The sequence below is a fragment of the Raphanus sativus genome, unplaced genomic scaffold, assembly GCF_000801105.2.
Source record: "Raphanus sativus cultivar WK10039 unplaced genomic scaffold, ASM80110v3 Scaffold0799, whole genome shotgun sequence".
Taxonomy (NCBI): domain Eukaryota; kingdom Viridiplantae; phylum Streptophyta; class Magnoliopsida; order Brassicales; family Brassicaceae; genus Raphanus; species Raphanus sativus.
In genome coordinates, this window is record NW_026616115.1 from 635 (window position 1) to 24244 (window position 23610).

At 30.5% G+C, this 23610-nt stretch overlaps 2 protein-coding genes and 1 long non-coding RNA gene across 5 annotated transcripts; 2 read left to right on the forward strand and 1 right to left on the reverse strand.

Moving 5' to 3' along the window:
- Positions 1–360: 360 nt before the first annotated feature.
- Positions 361–2128, forward strand: LOC108846714 (uncharacterized). Its single transcript, XR_001948701.2, has 3 exons — positions 361–717; positions 1113–1187; positions 1465–2128. It is a non-coding gene; the product is annotated as an uncharacterized LOC108846714 (long non-coding RNA).
- A 10574-nt stretch (positions 2129–12702) lies between these two features.
- Positions 12703–15070, forward strand: LOC108846338 (transcription factor SPEECHLESS). Of its 3 annotated transcripts, XM_018619566.2 has the most exons (4): positions 12703–13174; positions 13513–14130; positions 14714–14828; positions 14930–15070. In XM_018619566.2, the coding sequence occupies exons 1-3, from the start codon at positions 12821–12823 to the stop codon at positions 14777–14779; spliced, it is 1038 nt and encodes a 345-aa protein (XP_018475068.1). In that variant the 5' UTR covers positions 12703–12820; the 3' UTR covers positions 14780–14828; positions 14930–15070. The 3 variants fall into 3 exon arrangements, with proteins under 3 accessions (XP_018475068.1, XP_018475067.1, XP_056853731.1); XM_018619565.2 differs by lacking the exon at positions 14930–15070 and having other exon boundaries at positions 14714–14922; XM_056997751.1 differs by lacking the exons at positions 14714–14828; positions 14930–15070 and having other exon boundaries at positions 13513–14157.
- A 5572-nt stretch (positions 15071–20642) lies between these two features.
- Positions 20643–22593, reverse strand: LOC130503104 (transcription factor TRY-like). Its single transcript, XM_056997750.1, has 3 exons — positions 22327–22593; positions 21903–21990; positions 20643–21510 (listed from the first exon to the last, which is right to left on the reverse strand). Exons 1-3 carry the CDS (start codon positions 22388–22390, stop codon positions 21351–21353), a joined length of 312 nt encoding a protein of 103 aa, XP_056853730.1. The 5' UTR covers positions 22391–22593; the 3' UTR covers positions 20643–21350.
- Between the last annotated feature and the right edge of the window lie 1017 nt (positions 22594–23610).

A 23610-nucleotide genomic window follows, 5' to 3' on the forward strand; every position in this document is an offset into this window, starting at 1 on the left:
TATATTTTGGCACATATTTAATATATAACGGCTTAAATAATATAAAAAAACTATAAAACTACTCCCCGATTAATCTCCGTATAATCTCCGAATAATAGATTCGGCGCTAGGCGCTACCTTACCGCACGCGTTAAGCCTAGCGTAATTTTGAACATTGGATTTAACAAATCATCCTTTGATGAATAAAAGAGTATATCTTCATTTCTTGCTCTTTGATTCGACGTCACACAAAATGGTACATAGCGTTTATGAACCAAAATTTATGGCTCGCTCAAGTCATTGAAGCGACTTAGACCACCATTAACGGTATATCTAAACGAAGTCCTTAGTGTTATTGTCATTAAAAATAAATGCAATAAATCAAAAAATTAGTGGGACGCTTCTTAGCTAAGAAGTAAAATCACGCGTCCTTGGGAAAGACGTGGCGTGAGGAGAGTGGCCAAAGCAAATCGTGAGGGGAAATGAGATTGAAGGTCTTGTTTCACAAATCTCGTGATTTTCGTTCTCTCTCTGGTGATCGTGTTTCCGAGGGATCTCTTCCAGATTCTGTATCTCTCGACGGTTTGGGAAAGCGTATCTCTCGTCGCTGTCTTCGTCTTTTATTTCGGCGGTTCTCTCGGGTTTTCTCTCGGCGGTGCTTTCGGCAGTGCTCTTAGCGGTGATCTCGGCGGTTCTACTCTCTCATCAACATCGTTTCCGGTATTCGAAGGTTAAAGGGTAGGTGTTCCTCCTCCGTATGATTTGCATGTAATTTGGTTCTCGTTTTCCGATCTATATATGTTTTCTATGGAATTGAAAAATCGATTTGCTATATATCTATATATCTTTTCTATGGATTTGAAAAATTGATTTGCTATATATATATATTTTAGGGATTTGAGAAGTCGAAATATCAGTAAATCTATTTTATGGATTTGAAAAATCCTTGTATCTTTATATTCTTTGATTGCTTTGATTGGTTTGCTATATATCTATATATATATATTTTGATGATACGGATCTGTGTGGTTATTTGATGATACTGTGGTTATTTGATGATACTTATCTGTGTAGTTTTCGTGTTCTGTTTTGATTAATTGATACGTGTGTTCTTTTGCTTCTGAGGTTAATAGGTAAGGTGAGGATCGTCTACAATAACCGGGTTAGGAGTAGTAAAAATCTGAAAGAGATACAACCGTTTGATTAAGGTAATAAACTTTCTCTTCATCTCTCAAGTAATCAAGTTAGTTGAACTCGTGTATATTAACTCTGTGATTACATAATTAACTTTCTATACTGAAATAAATCTGTAGTTTGATTGCAACTAAAGGGTGTAGACTTGAACTCTTGTTTCCGCTATGAAGTATTGTGATTTGATTGTTTAGTTTGTTTGCAAGGCTAGTTAGTTTGGTAGTTAATGCACGTGGTAGTTAGGTGATTATGGTTGTGTAATGTGTAATAAGTGAGATGTACTTTTGGTGTTAGGTCATTGTGATAGGCGTAATTACAGTTTCACCTATTTAACCATCCCTCCAAATGACTTCAAGGTGGTCAGCATGATAATGATGTGCTCAAGGTCGCCCATAAAATTTACTAAGCTGATCAAGAGTCCAAATTCACTCTTGAGCATGCGTGGTGTGTCTTGCGGTTTGAGCAGAAATTACTTAACCTCAACACCACTCCTACTGGTAGATCAAAGAGGAAAAGTGTTCGAACAGATTCCCAAGCAGCAAACCCCAGTGTTGATGCAAGTGTTGGTGAACAAGAGGAACGTCCGGAAGGTGTGAAGACTGCAAAAGCTAAAAGGAGTAATGGGAAGGGGAAGTCAGTTGCTGACAACGCGGAGGTTTGGGATATGAGGGACCAGGAGTTGGGAAAGAAAGAGAAGCTTTCAAAGCTTGCCATCTTAGACACACTCCTAGCCAAAAGCCAACCACTCAGTGAGGCTGAAGAAGTAGCCAAAAACAAGCTTCTAGCCGAGTTTTTCTCTTGAAATATCTCATCCAACCTGTTTGCAATAACTATTGATTTTATTTGGTGTTTTTTGTACTTTGGTTTCTATGTTTTTATGTTTTAATTTTCAACTTTGTAATTTCTCATGTTTTTCTCTATATTATCTATTTCTTTTTTAATTAAAATAATTAATTAATTTTCTAAGGACTTTACAAAGTCCAACCAATAATCAAGTATTATGAGAATGTCCTTAGTTTTTGTCCTTCACCAAAAATAACATTAAAATACTCTAAGGACCAAAAGTTTGTCCAACCGTTAATGTTGCTCTTATAAAATTAGACACATGTAAAAATAGTCAGTATTAGGTTCTAATCCTGCTAGAAAGTAAGTTGCTACTGTTTGAGCAGACGAGATGAAACTATGTCTTAAACTTCATTAAAAATTTGGTGTCAGATTAGCTGTGAATGTACTGTCCCATTAAAAATTAGTTAAGCTTGACCCATATGTCCCAAAGTTAAAAAAAAAAAGATTAAACACTCGTAAAATTTTCATACAAATTAAACACTGGCAGATTTGATGTAAGATATAATAGTATTTGACAATCAACCGTGAGACTGATGAGACTCCAAGGAGGATCTCTTGTTTGATATGAAATATGCATGGCATTTGTATCATGCAATAATGTCCGTTCGTTGCAACGTCTAACGGACTCTCTAAGATAATTTATAAAATTCAGTATGCTTTATCTTGCAAGCCGAGATTTATGTAAATGATTGACTGAAGTTGAGAAAAAATGATTGAATGAAATCTAAAAGTAAACATGTAAAATAAAGAGAATTATAATCAACAGGAGAAAAGTTTTCAAAGTAAAATTGCTATTGATCCTGTGTTCATATCTACTATCTAGCTTTCTTTAATGTTTTACACTTCCAATTTGTCATCAAGAAGTAATTGGTCGTTTCGGTGAACTTGATTATGCAATTTTTTTTACTTTCCAGTTTCCGCTATACTCCCTCTATTTCATTATAAGTGTCGTTTTAGACTTGTGCACACAGATTAAGAAAGCATTTAATTTTGCATATTTTCAATATAAAAACATCATTACCGATACAATTCAACCAATAGAAAAATAGAATGGAGAATAAAGTTAATAAATTTTGCATTAAAACTCTAAAACGACACTTATTTTACAACGAAAAAAATTCTCTAAAACGACACTTAATATGAAATGGAGAGAGTATATTTTATGTTATTTGCTATCGAGTAGATAGTACGTTCAGTTACAAAAAAAAACAAGTACATTAAAAGCTCCCTAAACCTCTCCTACTACTTTTGTGAACATCACTATTTTTTTGTCGAAGAGAGAGAGCAGGAAACCTCTTCGTTTTTGAAACATTATTATTACCTACGAATACGATATTTGTCTTTCATAGATTATGAAACTCATGACCTGTACATAATCATGATATGGCACATTGGGATGAGAAGAGAGAAGAGAGAAGAGAGAAAGAGCAATAAAGTGTCCTCATGTATTTCGTGGGAAGAGTAAATGATATTTCAGATCTCCGTAGTGATTAAAGTTTGAGGAGGACCCATCTCATTCACGTCTTCAGCTACTTCTACATTTTTGTTTCTACTAGAATCGATTTTAATTTTAACCCACATAAACAAACAGAAATATAAGATATATTTCTAAGATACAAAAAAAAAGAAATATAAGATATAAAGATAAATATAAATATAAATATAAATATAAATAAAATGTCATCCTTCAAAATCCTTAGATTCTGCTTCTATAGTACAAAATATTTGCTAGTTTATGGATATATTCACAGTTTACCATTGGTATGTAACAGAGATATTTAACTAATTTGACATAGCTAAATACCCTTGTTCTAAAACGTGTCCGATTCGGACGATTACGCGGCGGATAAACGTGAATTGGCTTGGAACCGTGGTGATTTCACCTTGTTCGGTGAAGAAATCGGACTCAACAAAAAAAATTATTTTTCTGAAGTTTTGAGTATTTTAAATCATTAGAGAAGAACGTACGTATGAAATTGATGCAGAAACAAGAAGAAAACACATAGATTCGAGGTTTTTGACATATATAATGGCTGGCGGCAACCAAATTTTTTTTGCAGAATCCCTAAGCATCGTAAAGGAAGATGATGATATAATTACCACTATGCCACTCATTACATAAACAATTAAAAAAAACCCAAAACGTGCTGTAGTTTGATTAGAACATGGGTTGTTACCATGATAAACAAGCCCAATAAACACCAGGCCACAGCAATCACTAGTATTTTCTTACCGAAAGATCACTAATATATAATATTATATATCATTTATGTTAAAAAAACAAGTATTATACATAAAAAACTGGTAACATACGTACAAATGATGTATTATACATATAAAATATAAATAATTCCGCCCCGCGTACTCCCCGATTTTTTCCCGCTTTTTCAATAAATCGCTAGGCTCCAGTGCACCGCACGCATAGCGCCTAGCGCATTTCGGAACAAGGCTAAATACAATACCATTTAGCCAAAAAAAAGAAAAGAAAAAAAGACATAGTTAAATACACAACGATATAGCCGTGTCCTAGTGAGTAGCGACTGCCGAATTACTGAGACGCAAAACGTGCAGGCATGTAATACGTAAGTAGGGTGCAGGCAGAAATTATGAAATTAAATTACCGTCATGCAAATGTAATAAAAGCACATATAAAGAGACAAATATGTAATAGAATTAGTTCTTTAAAGAACTTTGAAATTTAAATGGCGAAAAGATTGTTAGCTCCAAAATCCCCTATTTTAATATTTTAAGTCAAAAAATGATTATCAACTACATTAATAATATATACACCACTATATGATCACACATCTAAATAAAAGTAATTTAATAAAAACATATACGAGATGTATGAATGACATCACAACACCAAAGAATTAAAATGTGTAATGTTATTAACACCATAAATATAATTTTGATATTGAAAATATGTTGAACTTAGAATTTGGTATCACCAAATAAAATTTTCTTTAAAAACGGATGATTACATATCAAAAGCAAAAATAAAGTACATAAATCAAATATTTAAATTGCAATATTATACATCAAAGAACATGAGATAACAAAAAAAAAATTTTAAAAAAAACATGAGATAACATGTTAAAGTATGTTAAATATCATCGGAAACTGACGGGTCCTATATCCAACACATTTTCTGTCGATCGAAATTATATTAACAATATAACACATAGTAGTTCATAAAATTCATATAGTTTGCATAGTTTTTAATACATTATTTTCATTCAAATATCTGGTTAGGTGCCGTATTGTCTGTGTACCTAGCAATGATTTTTCTTTTAGAGTTTGAATTTTAATCCTTTTTTTTGAAAATTTGACTTTGAGTTTTGTTTGCATGTATTTTTTGGCATTCCCTCTTAAAGGAGAGACGTCATTTATGATTATAAAATGAGATATTCATGAATATGAAGATAAACTAAGAAAGAAAAGAGAGATACAAGCAACTAGAAACGTTTTTGAAGCAGTAATTACAGATATAATCAGGGGGTGCAATAAAGATAACAGTAGTTAGTGTTACACGTTTTTTTTAAAACATAGTGTTACACGTATTATTATTGTTTTATCTTTTACTTATCTTTATGATTTTTCATCATTCTTACTGAGTTCTCTCTTAGATCATTTCTAACCCATTACTATTTTTACTTCTATAATAATATTTAAGGGTGAAATTGATTCAATTCACCTCTATTTCTTCCTCTATAATAGATATCTCTATTTTTCCTTTATTTATAAAGAAAAAAATAACATTTCTCTACTTTTTACTCTATAATTTAGAAATTATTATTTTAAAAAAATACATTAAAACATATTTCATCTCTATTATAGAATTCTTTTATTTTAGGAATGCCATCGTCAACGCAAGCCCCTGCGTATATCAAAGAACCATTTAATGCTAGGTTTCAAACTATTTTAGCTCGTATTTGTAAACTTAGGGTTTTGCTTGTTTCGTTCTCTGAAACCGATCGTAGGACGTATATGTAGCATTTAGCAATTTAAGGCATATTGTATTTTGTTCCACATTGCGACTCTTAATTAGTGTCAAAATTTACAACTACATGACAAGTGAGCATGTGGGTGAATGAAGAAGTAGAATCTCGGGCACGGAGAAGGCGTGTCCGATCATTGAAAGCCGCCCACCATTTTTCTTTTATTTGGTTCCCAGAGCCCAAGTACTGATCTATGCTCAGTTTGCAGATATTTTGTTTCGTGAACTACTCTCTTTGCTCTCTTTCTCAATCTCAATCTGTTTTGATTAGTTTCGTTAAAAATCAATTAGTATTTTTTAAATGGAAATAAATTTCACCTTTTGTACATTCTTTTTTTTTTTGAACTTACCTTTTGTACATTCTTAGTCTCTCAAGTTTTATTGTTTGTTTGTTTCTGATTACTAATAACTATCGACGCCAACCCATGACTTCTTAATTGGGAGCACATGAAGAATATAATCAGTGTTTCGTTATATCATACCATATGAAATATATGTCTTTCAATCTATTTTTTGTCTTTGGTGAATTTAAGAAATAAATAGACCAAGACAAAACCGTACGAACATTAGGAGCATGTCATAGTCTCCTTAATATATATCCGTATATAGATGAAACTGAATAGCATCTTGGATCCTTGTCATATCTAAAATTAATATCATGCATGCATAAGTAACCTTTAGTTACATTACTATGTTTGATATACAAAATTACTGATTCGTACATCTTCCAATTTTGTTTTGGTTGCTTAGAGTCGAAAAACCAAATTCTACATTATATATATCTAGACCTCTATACCTTTAACAAATGAAACCATACTAAAATTTCGAGATCAATTCGAAAGTTGACACTGAATATCATGTTAATTAGTATTAGGGTATAAAAGTAAGAAGAAATGGTCGTTATTTCAAGGCAGTTATTTCATGGGATATACTTATATAAGCATTTCACTAAAATATATTTTTTTTTTGTTTTGATAACCGTGGGGGTTCCCAGGCGATAAGTCCAGACTAATCTCCACGAGGCCTTCCATCCGAGCACGCACGGTTATAGACGGGAAGGTGGCCAAGGCGACTCGAACCCAGGGCGGGCACTCCAGCTGGAGTTCCATTACCACTAGGCCAAGAGCTCTTGGTTACTAAAATATATATTATCTCCTTAATAAGTTGATGCTGTTTTAACTATCGAACTATTTTTTATATAAAATATTGATTTCTATAAATTTCGGCTACAAACAAAATTAAAACGAGAACAGATCACCCGTTACTACAAAGACATGTCGGTAAACAATATCTGACAGCCAACATATTAACTTCAAACCTAACGTCTACCTGGTCTTGTCTTGCCTCTATATTCTTAAATTTTTGTTTATTTTCCTAAAATATTATTGGATTATTATGTAAATGTTCATGTACAAAAGAGTTCAAATTTTTGAAAGCGAAAATTCAAACAAAGAGTGGCTCCTCAAGAAACCATTTGAGTTTGAAACAGATTGAGTGGCATCAGTTATTTATTGCCTTGGATCAAGTTCCCCTTCTATAACTTTAAAAACGAACTTACAAAAGAGGTTCATATATACAATATACTTTATTTCATTTTGCTTAATAATATATATAGTTCTTAAATTCATGTTTTATTTGGGGGTTGCTTTTAAAAGAAAATAAATTGGGTTGCCATCTGATAACGTATTTATGAAACAAAGATAGTAATAACCGAACTAAGTATTGGAGTGTAAAAATAGAAAAGAACGACCAAGAAGCGGAGGTTAGTTTTGACTCAGCTGCGACTAGGTTTGGAATTGGTTTATCAACTGTAGAAAGTGTCTAAAGGTTAGTGATGTTAAATAGTTGATACATAATGCCAATGTACAAGATAAGATATCATTCAACTGATTGTCTCACTAGTTAAGATATCATTCAACTGATTGTCTCACTAGTTTTCGACCAGCGTACCCGCGCGGATGTATATTGTGCATAATTATAGATTTTTGTTAGTTGTAAAAACCATTCATGTTAATGTTTCATGTGTTATCGAGTTCAGATATATAGTATATCTTGTTCATTTTGCTTAGTGTTGAAATTTAGACTATTAGTTGTATTGTTTTTAAATTGTACTTTTTTTTTACTTTTACTTGGTAAATTAAACAATTAAGTATAAAAATTAGAGTATTTTGTTTAGATTGTGTGTGTTTTATTAAATTATACTATAAAATTTATGTGTTAAATTGTATTTAAATATTAAATTTTATTGATATCTGTAAAAAAAATTGAAACAGTATTTTTTTTTCCAAACAGCATAAATGAAAGAATATTGAAGATTAGACAGAAAAAACATTGGGTCTTTAATCGAAGCACATAAATCTAAGTCCATTTTGATGAATTGAAATTATAGTATTTTACTATTTAAAATCAGTGGCCTTTAAATATTAACGGAAGCCCATAATTTTTTTTCGGGAAAAGAAACAGGTTTCCTTGTACGACGTTTTAGTTCCCGTACTTCTCAGATCTCTTTGTCGGTGCCGTCGTCTCCATGCGATATGAGGGTAAACATCGGGTGAATTTCTCAGTCAACTACAGCATATTTTGCAAACAGGTTACGATTTTGTAGATTTAGGTTGAAACTTGTTTTGTACGCTTTATTTTTCTATATTATGTATTCTGATTATTTAAAAATCGTCTCAAGGGATCATACAGCAAGGTTTCTGTCGGATAGATATAGCTCGTCCCCGGTTTAATCATGAAGATCTATAAAGACTTAGTATAAGTTCTGCTTTGTTGACGGAATGGTTCGTTACAGTATTTGATCACTTCGTAAACAACTCATATCTCTTTTTTCCTTGTAAGGTAATTATAATATATAATTTTCTGTATAATAAAATAGTTTTAGATGATATAACGAAGAATAAATATAAGTCCAATAATATAGCTCAAGAACAGGATTGAATGAGATAACAAATTGTCTTCTTTATTATATTTCTGATTAAATATGAAGATCATAGACATCATGTCCCTTAGAGATTTCCGATCGACTGAGTTCTGTTTAAATTCACTATTTAAAAATATTGTTTTTGGCTTGATATATTAGTAATATAGAACAACAACTGTTTTTGGAAAAATAGAAGGGAGGGGACAGTGATATATAGAAAAGCTCAGGCAGAGACATGGTGAAGGAGAAATAGAGATGATAATCAGTTGTTACATCATATAGAAAAGCTATTGACCGTTTAGAAAAATTGATTTACCCGTTGGTCTACTAAAACATCTCAAATGCATCTCCGAATGGTGTGTTCTGTTTCCAAGAATGTAAGCACCAGTTATTCTTATAAGGGCGAAGTTTTGTAAGAGGATGAAAAGTAGTCATTGTAGACATTTTAGGAGGTTTGGCGTAGAATGATATCGCTTTGAAAGTTTAGAGTAAAGGTATGTATATATATATTTAGGAAAATGTGGGGATAAATGCCATATAATTAATTACGATTTGGTTTGTTGTGATTATTTAGCATTATATAAGGAATATATTAGTCGATTTAATTCAAAAATTGACTACTTTGTTAGCAAGTTAATGCAATCACCCGAATCTAGGCTTTTAATGAGTATAGTTTTAGCGTGATATGCATTATAAAAGAAAAAACGATTATGTTGTAGTTGATTGATATAGTAATAGTTAAGAAGAGTTGCTAAAAGATAGAAATATATTTATTTTTGGTTCCATAACTGATTTTAAATGTGATTTGCAAGATTAGAGTGCGAGAAAGAATATTCTTCTAGTTTAATGATATCACTAGATTTTGACCCGCGCTTTCAAAGCGCGGGTTTATTTTCCTTTATTTTTTTTAAATTGACAAATATTTAGTATATGTCATATTTTCATATATTTGTTTTTTCTATAAAAGATTTAAACTTTTTATCTTTCTTTATCGTGTTTCATTTTAAATGAGTATAGGCCTGGGCATAATATCCGGACCCGAAGAACCAATCCAAAACCGATCCGAAAATCAGGGTTCCGAACCGATCAGACCCGGGGTAAATATCCGAATGAGTTCTAAATTTCTATATACGAAGAACCGATCCCGAATCCGATCCAAACCGAAAACTGAATGAGTACCCGAAGATATCCGAAATGTGAATATATATCTAAAAATATATGTTATAATTATATTTATAATTATTTTAATATTTTAAATTAATATTATAAGTTAACTATAGTAGTTATTTTCGGTACTTTTGAATATTTTTGGATAAAATATGATAGTTTGGATAAAAGTTTACCCAAAAAACTGTATAGAATGGATATTTTTGGTTACTTTTAGTTACTTTTGAATTTGAACTGAATCGGATACTTTGGTTACTTTGAGTACAAATAACCGAACCCGTTTTAGATACTTTGATTATTTAATTATTTTATGGTTCTTATGCATGAGAACCGAACTCACCCGGATCCGGAAAGACCCGATTCGAACCCAATCCGAAATTTTATAATACCCGAATGGGGTTTAATTTCAAAACCCAAAAAATCTGATACTCGAAAGAACCGATCCGTACCCGTATGAGTACACAAACGTCCAGGTCTAATGAGTATTTATGTTTAGAAAATTAAATTTTATCTTTTAATGAATTTAGTTGGTATAACTCTGATAAATTAATTTTATTATGTGGTTAATTTTTTTAATAAAAAATTATAAACTTTTAATAAAGATTTATATTTTTCAATGAAAAAATTCCAATGAAAAAATTCAAATTTTTTATGAATGCTTAAATTATATTAAAAAGAAAAAAATATAATAATTAAGTGATTAATTTTTGTTCACTACACAAATTATTAAGAATTGTTGAAAATAAATTATTTGAACTTGCCAAAAAAATAAGAATTGGATCTGATTTCTTAATCGGTTCAAATGGCCCAAGAGAAATCTGATGTGGGCAGTGGGCTGGATCCAAAAAATGACCCAATATAGATTTGTTATTAATATTATTTGATTGCCCTTAATGAAATATGCAATGTTAGTTAAAGAAATGGTATGTTTAAGTAAAAAGCACAATAGGATCCTGCTTTAATAGTATAGATAGGATCCTGCTTTAATAGTATAGATAATTGCTATGTAGAGTTGCTAAAACAGAGGAATAGTTTTCGGAAGATAATTACATTTTGGAAATTAACAAATGATTAGTTATGAAATATACGAATAGATTTATAGGAATATATTTATTTTTGGTTTCATAACTGATTTTAAACGTGATTTGCAAGATTAGAGTGAGTGAAAGAATATTATTCTAGGATTGTAATTTATGTCGAAAATAATTAATATAATGGTTTACTGGTTTACTGGTTTGTATTGAAGAACATACTGATTTAATTTTTTTTAATCAGTGACATGGTTTTCTATCGAACTAATATACTGGTTTTGATTCTGCAGACAAAAAAGACAGGAGGTTTCATCTTGAATGTGATGTAAACAAAGAGGAATGTAGATAGTTTAACGATTTATCAATGCTATAGAACGATACGTAGCAAGCCAGCTATTATATTTGGATTGTTTTTTTAAAAATTTTGGTTATGTAATAGGTTGTAATTTTATTTGACGATATATAGGAAACCGACGAAGTAAATGTATCCCATATTAATGATCAATCGGTTTAATATATGTAGGAAACCAAGTAAGTAAATGTTTTTAATAAAAGTTTGGTCTCCGGTTAGTTAAAAGTCAAATCGTTGGGGTCGGTATAATTTAAAATCAAAATACTGTGTTTAATATCAGTGACATATCATTGTAATATTTGTGGATAGAGTTATTGGTCAGACCATTCGCAACCAATATATGTACTTAAATTAAATACAAAAGACGTACATGTCTTATTTTTAATTACTATTAATTAGAAAAGTTGTATCCTAAGTCAAACAGTTTTTGAAAGCTTTTACAAAATAAAAGGAAACATAACATAAATCAGAAACAATCTGATTTAACGCTCCTATTGACTTATGTGTTCGCACTCGAACAAGTCTAACCGCGTCCAGCGTAATTTCCACGTCTTTTGTTTCCCCGACCAAGACGTACATGTCTGTGTTGTACACCAAGAAAAAGAAAATAGAACATACTTAACTTAACGGTGGAGATACTCACTCAAGTATCTCAGTAAAGATTATCAATACTTGTAATATTATTCAGCTATATATTTGATTCTTACCTTTTTAATAAAATTGATCATTGAAATATGACATTTGTGTCTCATGGTTTGTGATGGAGTTCCTAATTGAGATACCGATTCCCACAAAATCTTCATTCTCTTCTTTAGATACTCTAACGTGAGACTAGCAATGGACATGGCCTAATACCGAACTTCTAATTATTCATTATTTTACCAAAAAATCCATAAAATAATTTCATAATTAAGTAATTTATGTATCATTCCCTTTGCATATATGCAACCTTTATCTCTCTAATATAAGTATTAATCAACGGACCCTATATTTATGTATATATGTATGTTAATAGAAATGAAACACCCAAAAACCTAGATTTTCTCCCAAATTCATCCAACGGCACAAACCGCATAATAAATAACCCTAAAAAATATAATACATAAATATTGAAATTTGATAGCGATAGTTTAGTCCTCTATGAATGCGAGTCCCTCATATTTACTCCTTTTGGCATTCACTGTTTTTTATCTCTTTCTCTCTCTCACAACTTGATATGTCTCTTTGCGTCTCCTTCTTTCTGTAAATCTTTCTTTTATTATACTTTTTGTATCCAAAAGCATAAGACAGAAAAAAAGAACAAGAAAGAGAGTGAGAAATATCTAGTCACGATGCCGGATTTTCTTGAAGAGTGTGAATTTGTCGACACTTCACTAGCCGAAGATGATCTATTTGCCATCTTAGAGAGTCTTGAAGGCGCCGGAGAGATATCTCCAACGGCTGCATCTACACCTTATAAAGATGGAACCACAAGTTCCAAAGAGTTAGTAACTGATCCAAACTGCGAAACTTCATCTCCTAAGAAGAAGAGGAAGAGACTAGAAACCGAGAAAGAAGATGAAGAAGAAGAAGAGAATACGCAACAAAAGATGTCTCACGTAACCGTGGAACGCAACAGGAGAAAGCAAATGAACGAGCACTTAACCGTTTTACGTTCTCTTATGCCTTGTTTCTACGTCAAAAGGGTACAGTTTTGTACATCCATACATTTTTCTGAGTCAGTACTTAGGTATACGAGCTGTAACTAGTCATTATTGTTAAACATTTGGTCACTAAATCTTTTTGGTTTACCTATCACATCAGTTCTTAGAAACATCAACTACAATTTACAACAAAGTATCATATCTGTGCTTTTTAGGAACAATGACAATTATAATGATATTTGGTCCCAACTAATCATCTTTATTTTTTTCTCTCTAGTAAGTTGAAATGTGATAGATATATAATGTCTTTTTTTTTAACGCAGATATATAATGTCTATATTGACTTATATTATTATTTTTCCTTTGAATCATAACAAAAGGGGGACCAAGCATCGATTATAGGAGGAGTTGTGGAATACATTAGCGAGCTGCAACAAGTTCTTCAATCTTTAGAAGCCAAGAAACAACGTAAGACATATGCGGAAGTCCTAAGCCCGAGACTAGTCCCGAGTCCTCGTCCTTCACCACCTGTCCTAAGCCCGCGAAAACCACCTCTTAGCCCGCGCATCAACCACCACCATCTCCTTCTCCCTCCTATAAGCCCTCGAACACCTCAGCCTACAAGCCCATACCTGGCCTATCCTCCGCAACTACCACTCATCCCACAGCCTCCCCATCGTTCTTATAGCTCATTGGCCGGTGGTAGCAGCTTAGGGGACCCACCTCCATACTCTCCAGCTTCATCTTCTTCCTCTCCTTCAGTTAGTAGTAACCGTGAGAGTAGTGTGATAAATGAGCTCGTCGCTAACTCAAAGTCGGCTTCGGCTGACGTGGAAGTGAAGTTCTCAGGAGCTAATGTTCTGCTCAAAACGGCGTCGCATAAGATCCCTGGACAGGTTTTGAAGATAATCTCTGCTCTTGAGGATTTGTCTCTCGAGATTCTTCAGGTTAATATTAACACCGTCGATGAAACCATGCTTAATTCTTTCACCATCAAGGTATGTTCGAATAATCATCCTAATTAACTTCCACTGGTTTTATTGTTTTTAATTTGTAATGAGTGTAATATATAGTTGGGGGAAAACGGTAAGGTACTGTAATAAGTAATAAACTAATAATTGATTCAGTCACATAAATTTATACACAGTTCATAGAATATAAGAAAATCAGTGTAAGATAAATTAATAATTCTCATATATTGTATATACACAAAAATTCTCATGAACATAAGGGTGTGTTAAAACTCACATGCTGATGTGGCTTACTGGTTTTGCTTATTGGTCAAGACTCGAAGCATGTCGAATGAGAGACTTATATATATCGAGTGAAACATGTAGATTTCAAATAAAATACTTTAAAACCTCTTTATGAAATTTTTGTATAACACATGTTTCTTTATAAATTAGACTTATTTAAGTAAATAAATTATATTAATTATAATATTAGTATTATTTAGATGCACAAATTCCTACAGTAAAGACTTGACACAATTGTTGAAAACGAATACTCTATATCAGTTTTATATGTTGCTATGGTATGATTGACAATATATATATCTCTCTCACTATTTTCTTTTGATAGATTGGAATTGAGTGCCAACTAAGTGCTGATGAATTGGCTCAACAAATTCAGCAAACATTCTGCTAGTAAAAGAAGGGTTAAATACATCTTCCACGTAAACCCTAACACGAAATCAGTACGTACTCACTTCCTCTCCTTATTATCCTTTAATTTATTTTCAAACCTTTCTACAGATGTATGCAGATATTGAATTTTTTTTTTTGAACACATATGCAGATATTGAATAAAATTGTTATTGAAGATTGAAAACAAATATTTACTAAGTATGACTAATATAAGTGAGTTTATAAAGTTACCAGCTTCAAATATAACAGCGTCATCACTTTTTTTTAAGTTTAGAATTATACAGTAACAGTACTTCATGCAATGAAAAAACGACAGTGTATAAGATCATTAATCTTTTTTATTCTCTTCTAATATCGGGTATTCTATATTAAAAATTTAAATCTAAGTTTAAGGGTTTTCTTAAAAGTTACCCACAACTAGACTACTATTGTCCGAACTCACCCGATCTCATCAGAGTTAGTGTGATAAGTCAGTCATTTCATTCAAAACCCTGGTGGGGGAGCGCAATGTGGCCCGATACTGGTGAACTTTCAACTGAAAAAATGATTTGGACAGATAATTTCAGCCCAATACTGATTGATCGGTCGTACCTTGTTATCTAGCGGGCTATCCTAATTGGCACTGATTTACTATTAGGCTTACAATTCCGGTTTATGTGTGAATTGTAGGATTTCATATCGGTTTATAACAATTTATATATCTATAAATTTATGTCTAGAATCTCAATTAAATATTAAAATAAATATAGATCTTAAGATTTCGTATATATGTTTTTTAGCATTCCAAATGTATACAAACTAGATCGAAATGGAATGTGAGGGCCGTAGCAAACTACATTTTTGTCTTATTGCTTTTGAGTTATAGTTATGACTTATTGCGCCAAGCCCAAACAATTACAGCAACCTTTATCGTGTATGTGTACATCTTTTTTCTTTTATGTCCATCATATGCAACATCTAACTATAATTTAATCCGTCCCCGGGTGCACATATATATATATTTGATTTAATTTATATTCAACATAAATTAATAAATTACTGGTTTTATAAAAAAAATCTCATGTGTATTTTTATGTTTTGTAATTTACATATAGAATACAATATATTATTTTATAATATAATATTTGATAATATTTTTTATTTGTACATAAAATTATATTAATAATTTTATAACTTGAAGTAATTTGATGTAATTATACTATTCATATATAACTTGTTTTTAATTTGTTTTAAAATAAAACAAGATAGTGAAAATTTTATTTTTTTTGCATTAGTTTTCTATGAATTATTATTAATTTTATGATATTTTTTTTAAAAAAAAATAGAACTCTCGAAATTTTTATATTTGACTAAAATAAATAAGATAATATTATATTTAAAAATTGTTTATATAATATATACTATATATTCAGTTTGCGTTTTTATTTTCACCATAAAAAAATAAAAATCATTGTAATTAATTAATTTAAATTGATTTTAAATATTGTGGCAGAATTTTTAAATAAAAAATACAAAAATAAATACTTAACTTGTTGTAAATGTAATGGCTAATTATGTAAATAAAAATAAGTACTCAATATTTCCAAACAATTCTTATTTATCTTTTTTTTTAACCCTTGAATATAAATAACGAGGTTGGAACTGAGTCACCACAAGAACAAAATAAAAACAGAGCCTCCCAAATGAAAAACAGAGCAGAAATAAAAACAAGAGCAGTGCCTGAAACACCAACGCCCCCATCAAACCAGTCCCTCATAAAAGCGAGAGCCCAAAAGAAACCATTCGCAGCAGAGAAGCCTACGACCTCCCAGACCTCGTGCCTTCCTCCGCAAGTAAACTTCTCAACCATGTAGGACTACCTTGTGCGACATATGACTGCAATCTTCTCTCTTTAGTCACACTCCTTGCAATCAAATAGGCCGCCTTATTTACTTCTCTCTTGACAGAACAAATCTCCCACCCATCAATCATGCTCAAGATATTCCTTATCTCCAAACCATATGCTCGAAAAATATACAACAGCTTTTATAATATAGATACATTAATAACAGCACGCAGATATTACCAGCTTATATCATTATTTTCAAACTCAAATTTATGGTTGATTTAGTTTGCTTAGGTGTGCGACCTGTAAAATTATACAATATTAATAATCAATAATTAATTTTCAATATATAGATTATAACCAGTTGTACCAAAATATAATAATCACTTAATATTATACGATTGTGGAAACTCGATGCAGTGCCGGTCTGGATATGAGACGCTTAAAGGAGACCCAAAAAGTGATGCCCTTTAATTATAACTATTTTTGCTATGTTTTAATTAAATTTTGTTAACATCGACCACTTTCTAACTTTTTTTAAAAGTTTGCAGACTTCTGCAAGTAGACCTCTGGGAGATTTTTCATTTTGTTAAAAATTTCAAATTTTTGTTTCTACAATATAAATAAATTTTGTTAAATATCAATAAATTTGAAGATTTCCAAAAATTTGTGATGTAAATAATAAGAACTTATGAAATAACACTGGAAAACAAAAAAGGAGAAGAAATTGTATATGGAATCTGGGAGAGTCACCTATTCCAACAAAACAAGATTATAGCATTCTCACGTTGGAGGTTAGAATAAATGTTAAGACATCTAGTGCGGTCCCATGGACAATAGAGACAAATATACTCTATAACTCCCTCCGTAACTAGGATATATGAGAAGGAGATACAAGCTGGAATGAGCCAACCTTTTAAAAAGGTGTTAGGATATATATATACAAGTATTTGCAATATTAGATTATGACATGTAGGACAGTGATTTGTGCTTTATCATCGATGTATCAAAATAATGCCGTGCCACGACTTGCAAAGCTTTGAAACAAAAGAAAGTCGTCTATTACATAATTGTAACAACAATTTTGACTTCAGTTGATACAAACTATTGGAAAATACTAAAATATAGTTATAGATAAAGTTCAAACTCCAAACATTACATAATTGTTTTCTATTTCTTTGAATTTAACAAATTGTAGAAAACGAATAGACCGTGATGGAAAAGAATTGAATTCACATGAAAAGAAATTAAAAATAAACATTGGTCAGTTTATTGGCTGTTCTTAGAAAAATTAGTCTCCTTAGAATATTAACAAAAAATAAAGATAATAAGGGAAATTTTAAAATATAGACTAATTTAGCATGCCTGTTTTAATAGAATAAAATCATTTAGTCTCATATTTAATTTTATTATCTTTTTATATTTATCAAAATTATTGAAATACAAGCTCAAACAAAAAAAATTATTGAAATAAATAGTTTTACAAATCCAAAATTAGTAAATAAGAAAAATTGAAAAGTATACATATAACGTAATCGTTTTTTTGTTTGTTTTAAAACTTGTTAAGTAAAAGTTTCAATTTTTTTCTACGGATAAATCAATTTTTATTGATTGTATAAATAAAAATAGAAAAAACTAAAATTACCGTCTTTGAGATTTGTACCATTAGATTTTATATTTTATGAAAACAGACACAGTGGATATTAAATTACATGTTTTTGGATTATAAACTTTTATTAAATGGAAAAACAATTTTGCAAGTTTTCCATATTTTACTTTTTGTATTTTTGTATTTTTGTATCTTTAAAGTACATTTTAATTAAACATAAAATTAAAATTCTACTATATATATGAAATATATAATAAGTAAATAGGTAATTCTTTAACACCTTGAATCCTTCTAAGCCCTAAGTAATCTATATATGATCTTACTCTTTATAAAGTTCATAATTAATTTTAAGTATATTCTAAGTATATTCTAAATTTTATACCACAAAAGCTTCATCTGTCAATTAATTTTGATAAATTTTTAATATCAAATTTTATTTCTTTTCATTTAACGACAACTAATTAATTTTATATTTTTAATATATATATTTTCAAAATAAACCCATTTAATATTTTCATTTTGATTCAAAAATTTAGTTTTCGCTATGTTAGTAATAAAATAAATTAAAAAAATTCTCAAAATATAAATTATTTAAATAATTATTTAGTTTATTTAAATTCGGAAAAGTTATCACAATTTCAAAAATATTTCTTAAAGTTTTCAGAAATTTGTTTTTTGAACATTTCTAAATTTATAAAATAAAATGTCTGAAAAATTCCTAACTAAATTTTGATAGGATTTATAATACCTAAATTTACATAGTTTAGCATAGTATATAAATTTTTATAACTAAAGATGGAAAACTATAAGAACGACTGAATTCGTAGAAACTTTTTAATTCTGTTAAACGATTATGATATTTTAATGGAATTTTATTTTAAATTTTTATTTTCTCTCTGAATTTAAAATTGAATGTTTAAATAATTAATTACTTTTATTAATTTTAAGATTTTAATTTTTTTTGAAAATTTTGTTTTCATTTAATAATTATATAATGAATGTTAACTTTTTAGTTTTTATTAAAGCAAAAGTGTTAAATTGACGCAGTTGTAACAAATTATGTATTAAAATAAGTCAAATAATTAGTTTTTTTTTGTCAAGGATTTTATTTCATAACTCTCAAAACAGAGTAATCAAAGAACTTGCTATGCATTGATTAAAATAGAATAATTATCTACAATATCAAAATAAGTAGCAGAAAAGCTTTTATTTTAAAAAAGTATTAAAATTTAGTTAGCTATTTTATTGATTTTTTCTTAACACGAACCGACTGATTTGTAAAAACTAGAGGCCCAGATATTTTTATTTTTATTTTATCAAAGAGGCCTAGATAATTTACGTTATTTAAGGACCTTAAGAAAAATATCTCATTTAATGCAGTTTAAATACTGTCTTAGTCACTATCCAAGGCATGTTGTTGACAAAAATAATTTTGTAAAACTAGGCATCTTAACCCATATTCGAAAACTTGCTAGGCGTAACGCGTGCGGCTGGTCCGGGACTAACGAGTTATTAAAAAAACGGAAAAAATCGGGAAATACGCGGGGAGTAGTTTTTCTTAAAAAATAAATATTTAAAATATTTTATACAGTATACATTAAATACTTATTCATACGAGAATAAACAACTGAAATCCCTTAGCCTAGCGGTAAGCTTAGATTCTCTTTACCACCGGACCTGTGTTCGAACCGCGCAAAATGCTGTTTCGATTATTTTTCCTTCATTTTTCTGCAGAAGGGTAAATTATAATTTTCTGTCCTCCTTCTTCCTCGACCTAATTTTTTCAGACGTGAGATGTTTTGCAGCCGTTTTCACAGTTCTTGACTGTAAATTATCATTTTTGGTCGATTTTCTTCGATTGAACCTATTTTCTTTATTACTAACATCAGAATCTGATAGATCTATGGTTTACTTACCGATTTCGACTCAAAATCACCAGAATATACATGTTTTTTTTGTTTGAACCGCGTTTTTCACCGATTATGGTATACTCGCGGCGGTGGAGCTCCGCCGAGCATATAACCGGCGTGTAATCGGCCGCTCCGGCCGCGTTTTAGAACATGGATCTTAACTGCTCATACGAAATAATGGAGGTTTGATTTTTGGCAATGTATATATATACTTTTTTTTAAACTAATATATATATACTTTGGAGAACTTTTCTACGGTTTTAAATGGTACTTTGATAGATTTCTATTAAAAATATTCATAACAACAGACCCAAATTCACCAGAAATCATCAAAAATCCATTAAAAGCTCAAAACCACACCTCAAGCCCTTTCTTTTTGTTAGTATTTAAACTGATTGTCAATGGATTAAACAACCTTAAGCACACTGATCAACAGATGATTGCTAAATGGTACCTTTTAATTTCTAGATACGAACTGAAACCTATATTATTAAAACAAGAAGCGCAACAAAAAGACATACAGGCATAATAATTTCGTTACGCTAATTTTTGAAAACGTTACGCTAGATAATACTACAACTAAACATCTATCAATTTTTTTTCGTGGCGGGGGCAGAAAACAGAATAATAAAATATAACTAGATTAGGACCCGCCCTAAAGGGCGGAAATTGATTTGTCAAATTTCAATTAATAATATATGGTATATATAATATGTGTATATAATATTATATATATTTTGTGTAATATTTATATATATACATATTAGACATATATATAATATTTTATTAAATATATATAGAATTCAAAAGTATATAATAAATTTTGAAAATTTAAAAACATTTTAAATGGGTTATCTGAACCCGAACCGAACCCGTAAAGATCCGAACCAAACCCGAACCGAAATTTAAAAATATCCGAATGGGGCTGAAATCTTTGACCCCGAAAACCCGAAACCCGAATGGACTGAACCGAAACCCGAATGGGTACCCGAACGCCCAGTCCTAGATCTAATTATATTAAGAGATTAACCAAAAATATTATAAAAGTGTTATTGGTTAGGTTTAACTAATCTATGTTGGTTAAGATTTGGTTTAATTTAAGTTGGTAGGTTGCATTGTATAAGAGACATCATATATTCTAGCAACAATTATGAAAGAGTCCAAAATTTAAATGAGAACTTCAAATAGTAGATAATCCCTAAATTAATAGATTAGATGACATCAAAAACTAAGAACGATAAATAGAAAAACGTGGACGGTGTGGTTTGTTTTTTCTGTGATGAAGTTGGCGTCGTTTCTCAGCAAAGCCATCACTATTTCTCATTATCCAATATCTCTCTATTTCTTCTGGTTGTCTTCCTGGCACTCTTCCTGCTATTAAATCCCACCTAATGATAAAAAATTATATTTAATTTGTTAGCATTTGAATCTATTTCTCAATTCAGATTCCATTTTAGAGCAAACCAAGCATTTATTCATAAGTACCTAGCGATAAAGAAAAGCAAAATAGTTTTTTTTTTTAACTTTTTAAATGAATGTATGTGTACGTGTATAATTTAATGAACGCGATAGCTTCATAGCTTTAATTAAACGTTTTAAGAAAATTAGTGGACGCCATGTGCTTCATCTACAACATGGTACACTGTACAACTATAAACTTAAGTAAATACGTACATGCCTAGATTAACGTTTGTTAAAATGGAATTAAGAACCAACCAATGTATACAATATCATTTTCCTTTGTGCCGAGATAATTGATAGAAAAAGAAGGAAGTGTTACCTGTCACCGACAAGTCTATACATTCGACAGATGAGATCTTCTTCTTGTTCTGTCATGTTGATAAACTCCCATTCGATGCTGCTCACTTCTGCAGATATTTATATTCAACCATTTAAACAAATGATGAATGAATTAACAAAAAATATACTTGTTTTTTTTGTTAAATTAGAAACGTGTACTCCTACGATTTTTGTAAGTACTTAGCACGAGGTGTTCAATTAATATATAGAAGTGAAGATTGCCTTGTTTTGTACATGTACTCTCCTAAATAAACCACAAGGTCATTTCGGATCCCAGGAACTAAATTTATAGTCGAAGCCAAAAATGCTTTCAAGATATGCAAAAGCATTATTCTTTCTCCCACCCATGAAAGATTACGCAACAAGTAAAATTCGGTGTAGAAAGGGTAGGGAATAGAAGGGACCTTCAGAGTCCTGGAGAGTAACTTTCTGTTGCTTACGACGGCGATGGCGGTTGGTGTTATCCATTGCTATTGAAGGTAGTAAGAAGAAGAAGAAAATAGAGGTAAGTTAAATGGAATTTGAGGTTTGGTTGGAGAATGCAATAAAATAAAAATGTGAGAGATGAGAATTATATAGAGAAAAAGAAGAGAGGAGGAGAGAGAGATGACGACGAGGAAATGCCCAACGAACAGCCTTTGCAAACTAATAGTAAGAAATGTTATGTGGTCTTGTTGACCTATTAGCCTTTATGTAGACTTGTCGTTGACACTTACATGTACACATGGTGAAGTCTTTTTGTTTTGTTTTTGAACACACATGGTGAAGTCTTTTGTTGAGTTTTGTAAGGATTAAGTAAGAATTAACGGATCATAACTCTTGATCTCTAAAGAATGCGTAATATATATTCTATATTAGAAGTTTAGAAAACTTGGAATAGTATATAAGAGGTGTAGACACAATCATTTTTAACTGGTTTAGGTTAGAAGTTTCATAAACTTAACATGCTATTAGAGTTAGAATACATAATCAAACTCATAAGTCACTTGACGACATGGACCTGGGATTGATGGTCTGTTAAGGGCTTCTTATGGATTATGTAGTGATTATCCGACTATTATTCGACTTTTATAAAAGATATAAGGTAAGTGACAGTTAAGATGCGTAGACTTAAAGAGTAACTAAAACAAGTTAATTTCATATGGCTTATTAATGATACAAAGCGTTAAAAATAAAAATATTATATACCTTTTTCATATTGCACTAGCTATTTATTTCCTATCTTGGATATTCCTCTCAGTTTTTAGATATTTCACGATTATTTATAATTAATAAAATTTGAAACGATCAATCTTCTTTGCTTCCCAATAGATTTGTAAGTATTTAAAAGCCAACTTTTTCTCAATCATAGGTATTGGCAAACTTATTTTTTACATAAATCCAAATTTGTGAACCTTCTTTTCTTATGTATATTTATAGATACAATTTATTGTTTGAGTTTGGCAGAGCAACATCTACGACTTTATTGTAATTTTCTTGTTGTTTCCATCTTTTGTCAGATCTACTTTCTTTTTCTAAGAAATTAAGTTCTTATGAAATTATTGGTTTTCTCATGATTTTCTTTTGTACGGTTAGGCATACATAAAACCAAAACTAGACATAATGATTTAGTCAAAAAAAAAAAACTAGACATAATGATATGATTGTAGCTGTAAAAAATGTAGTGTAGAATTTATACTGTATAATTT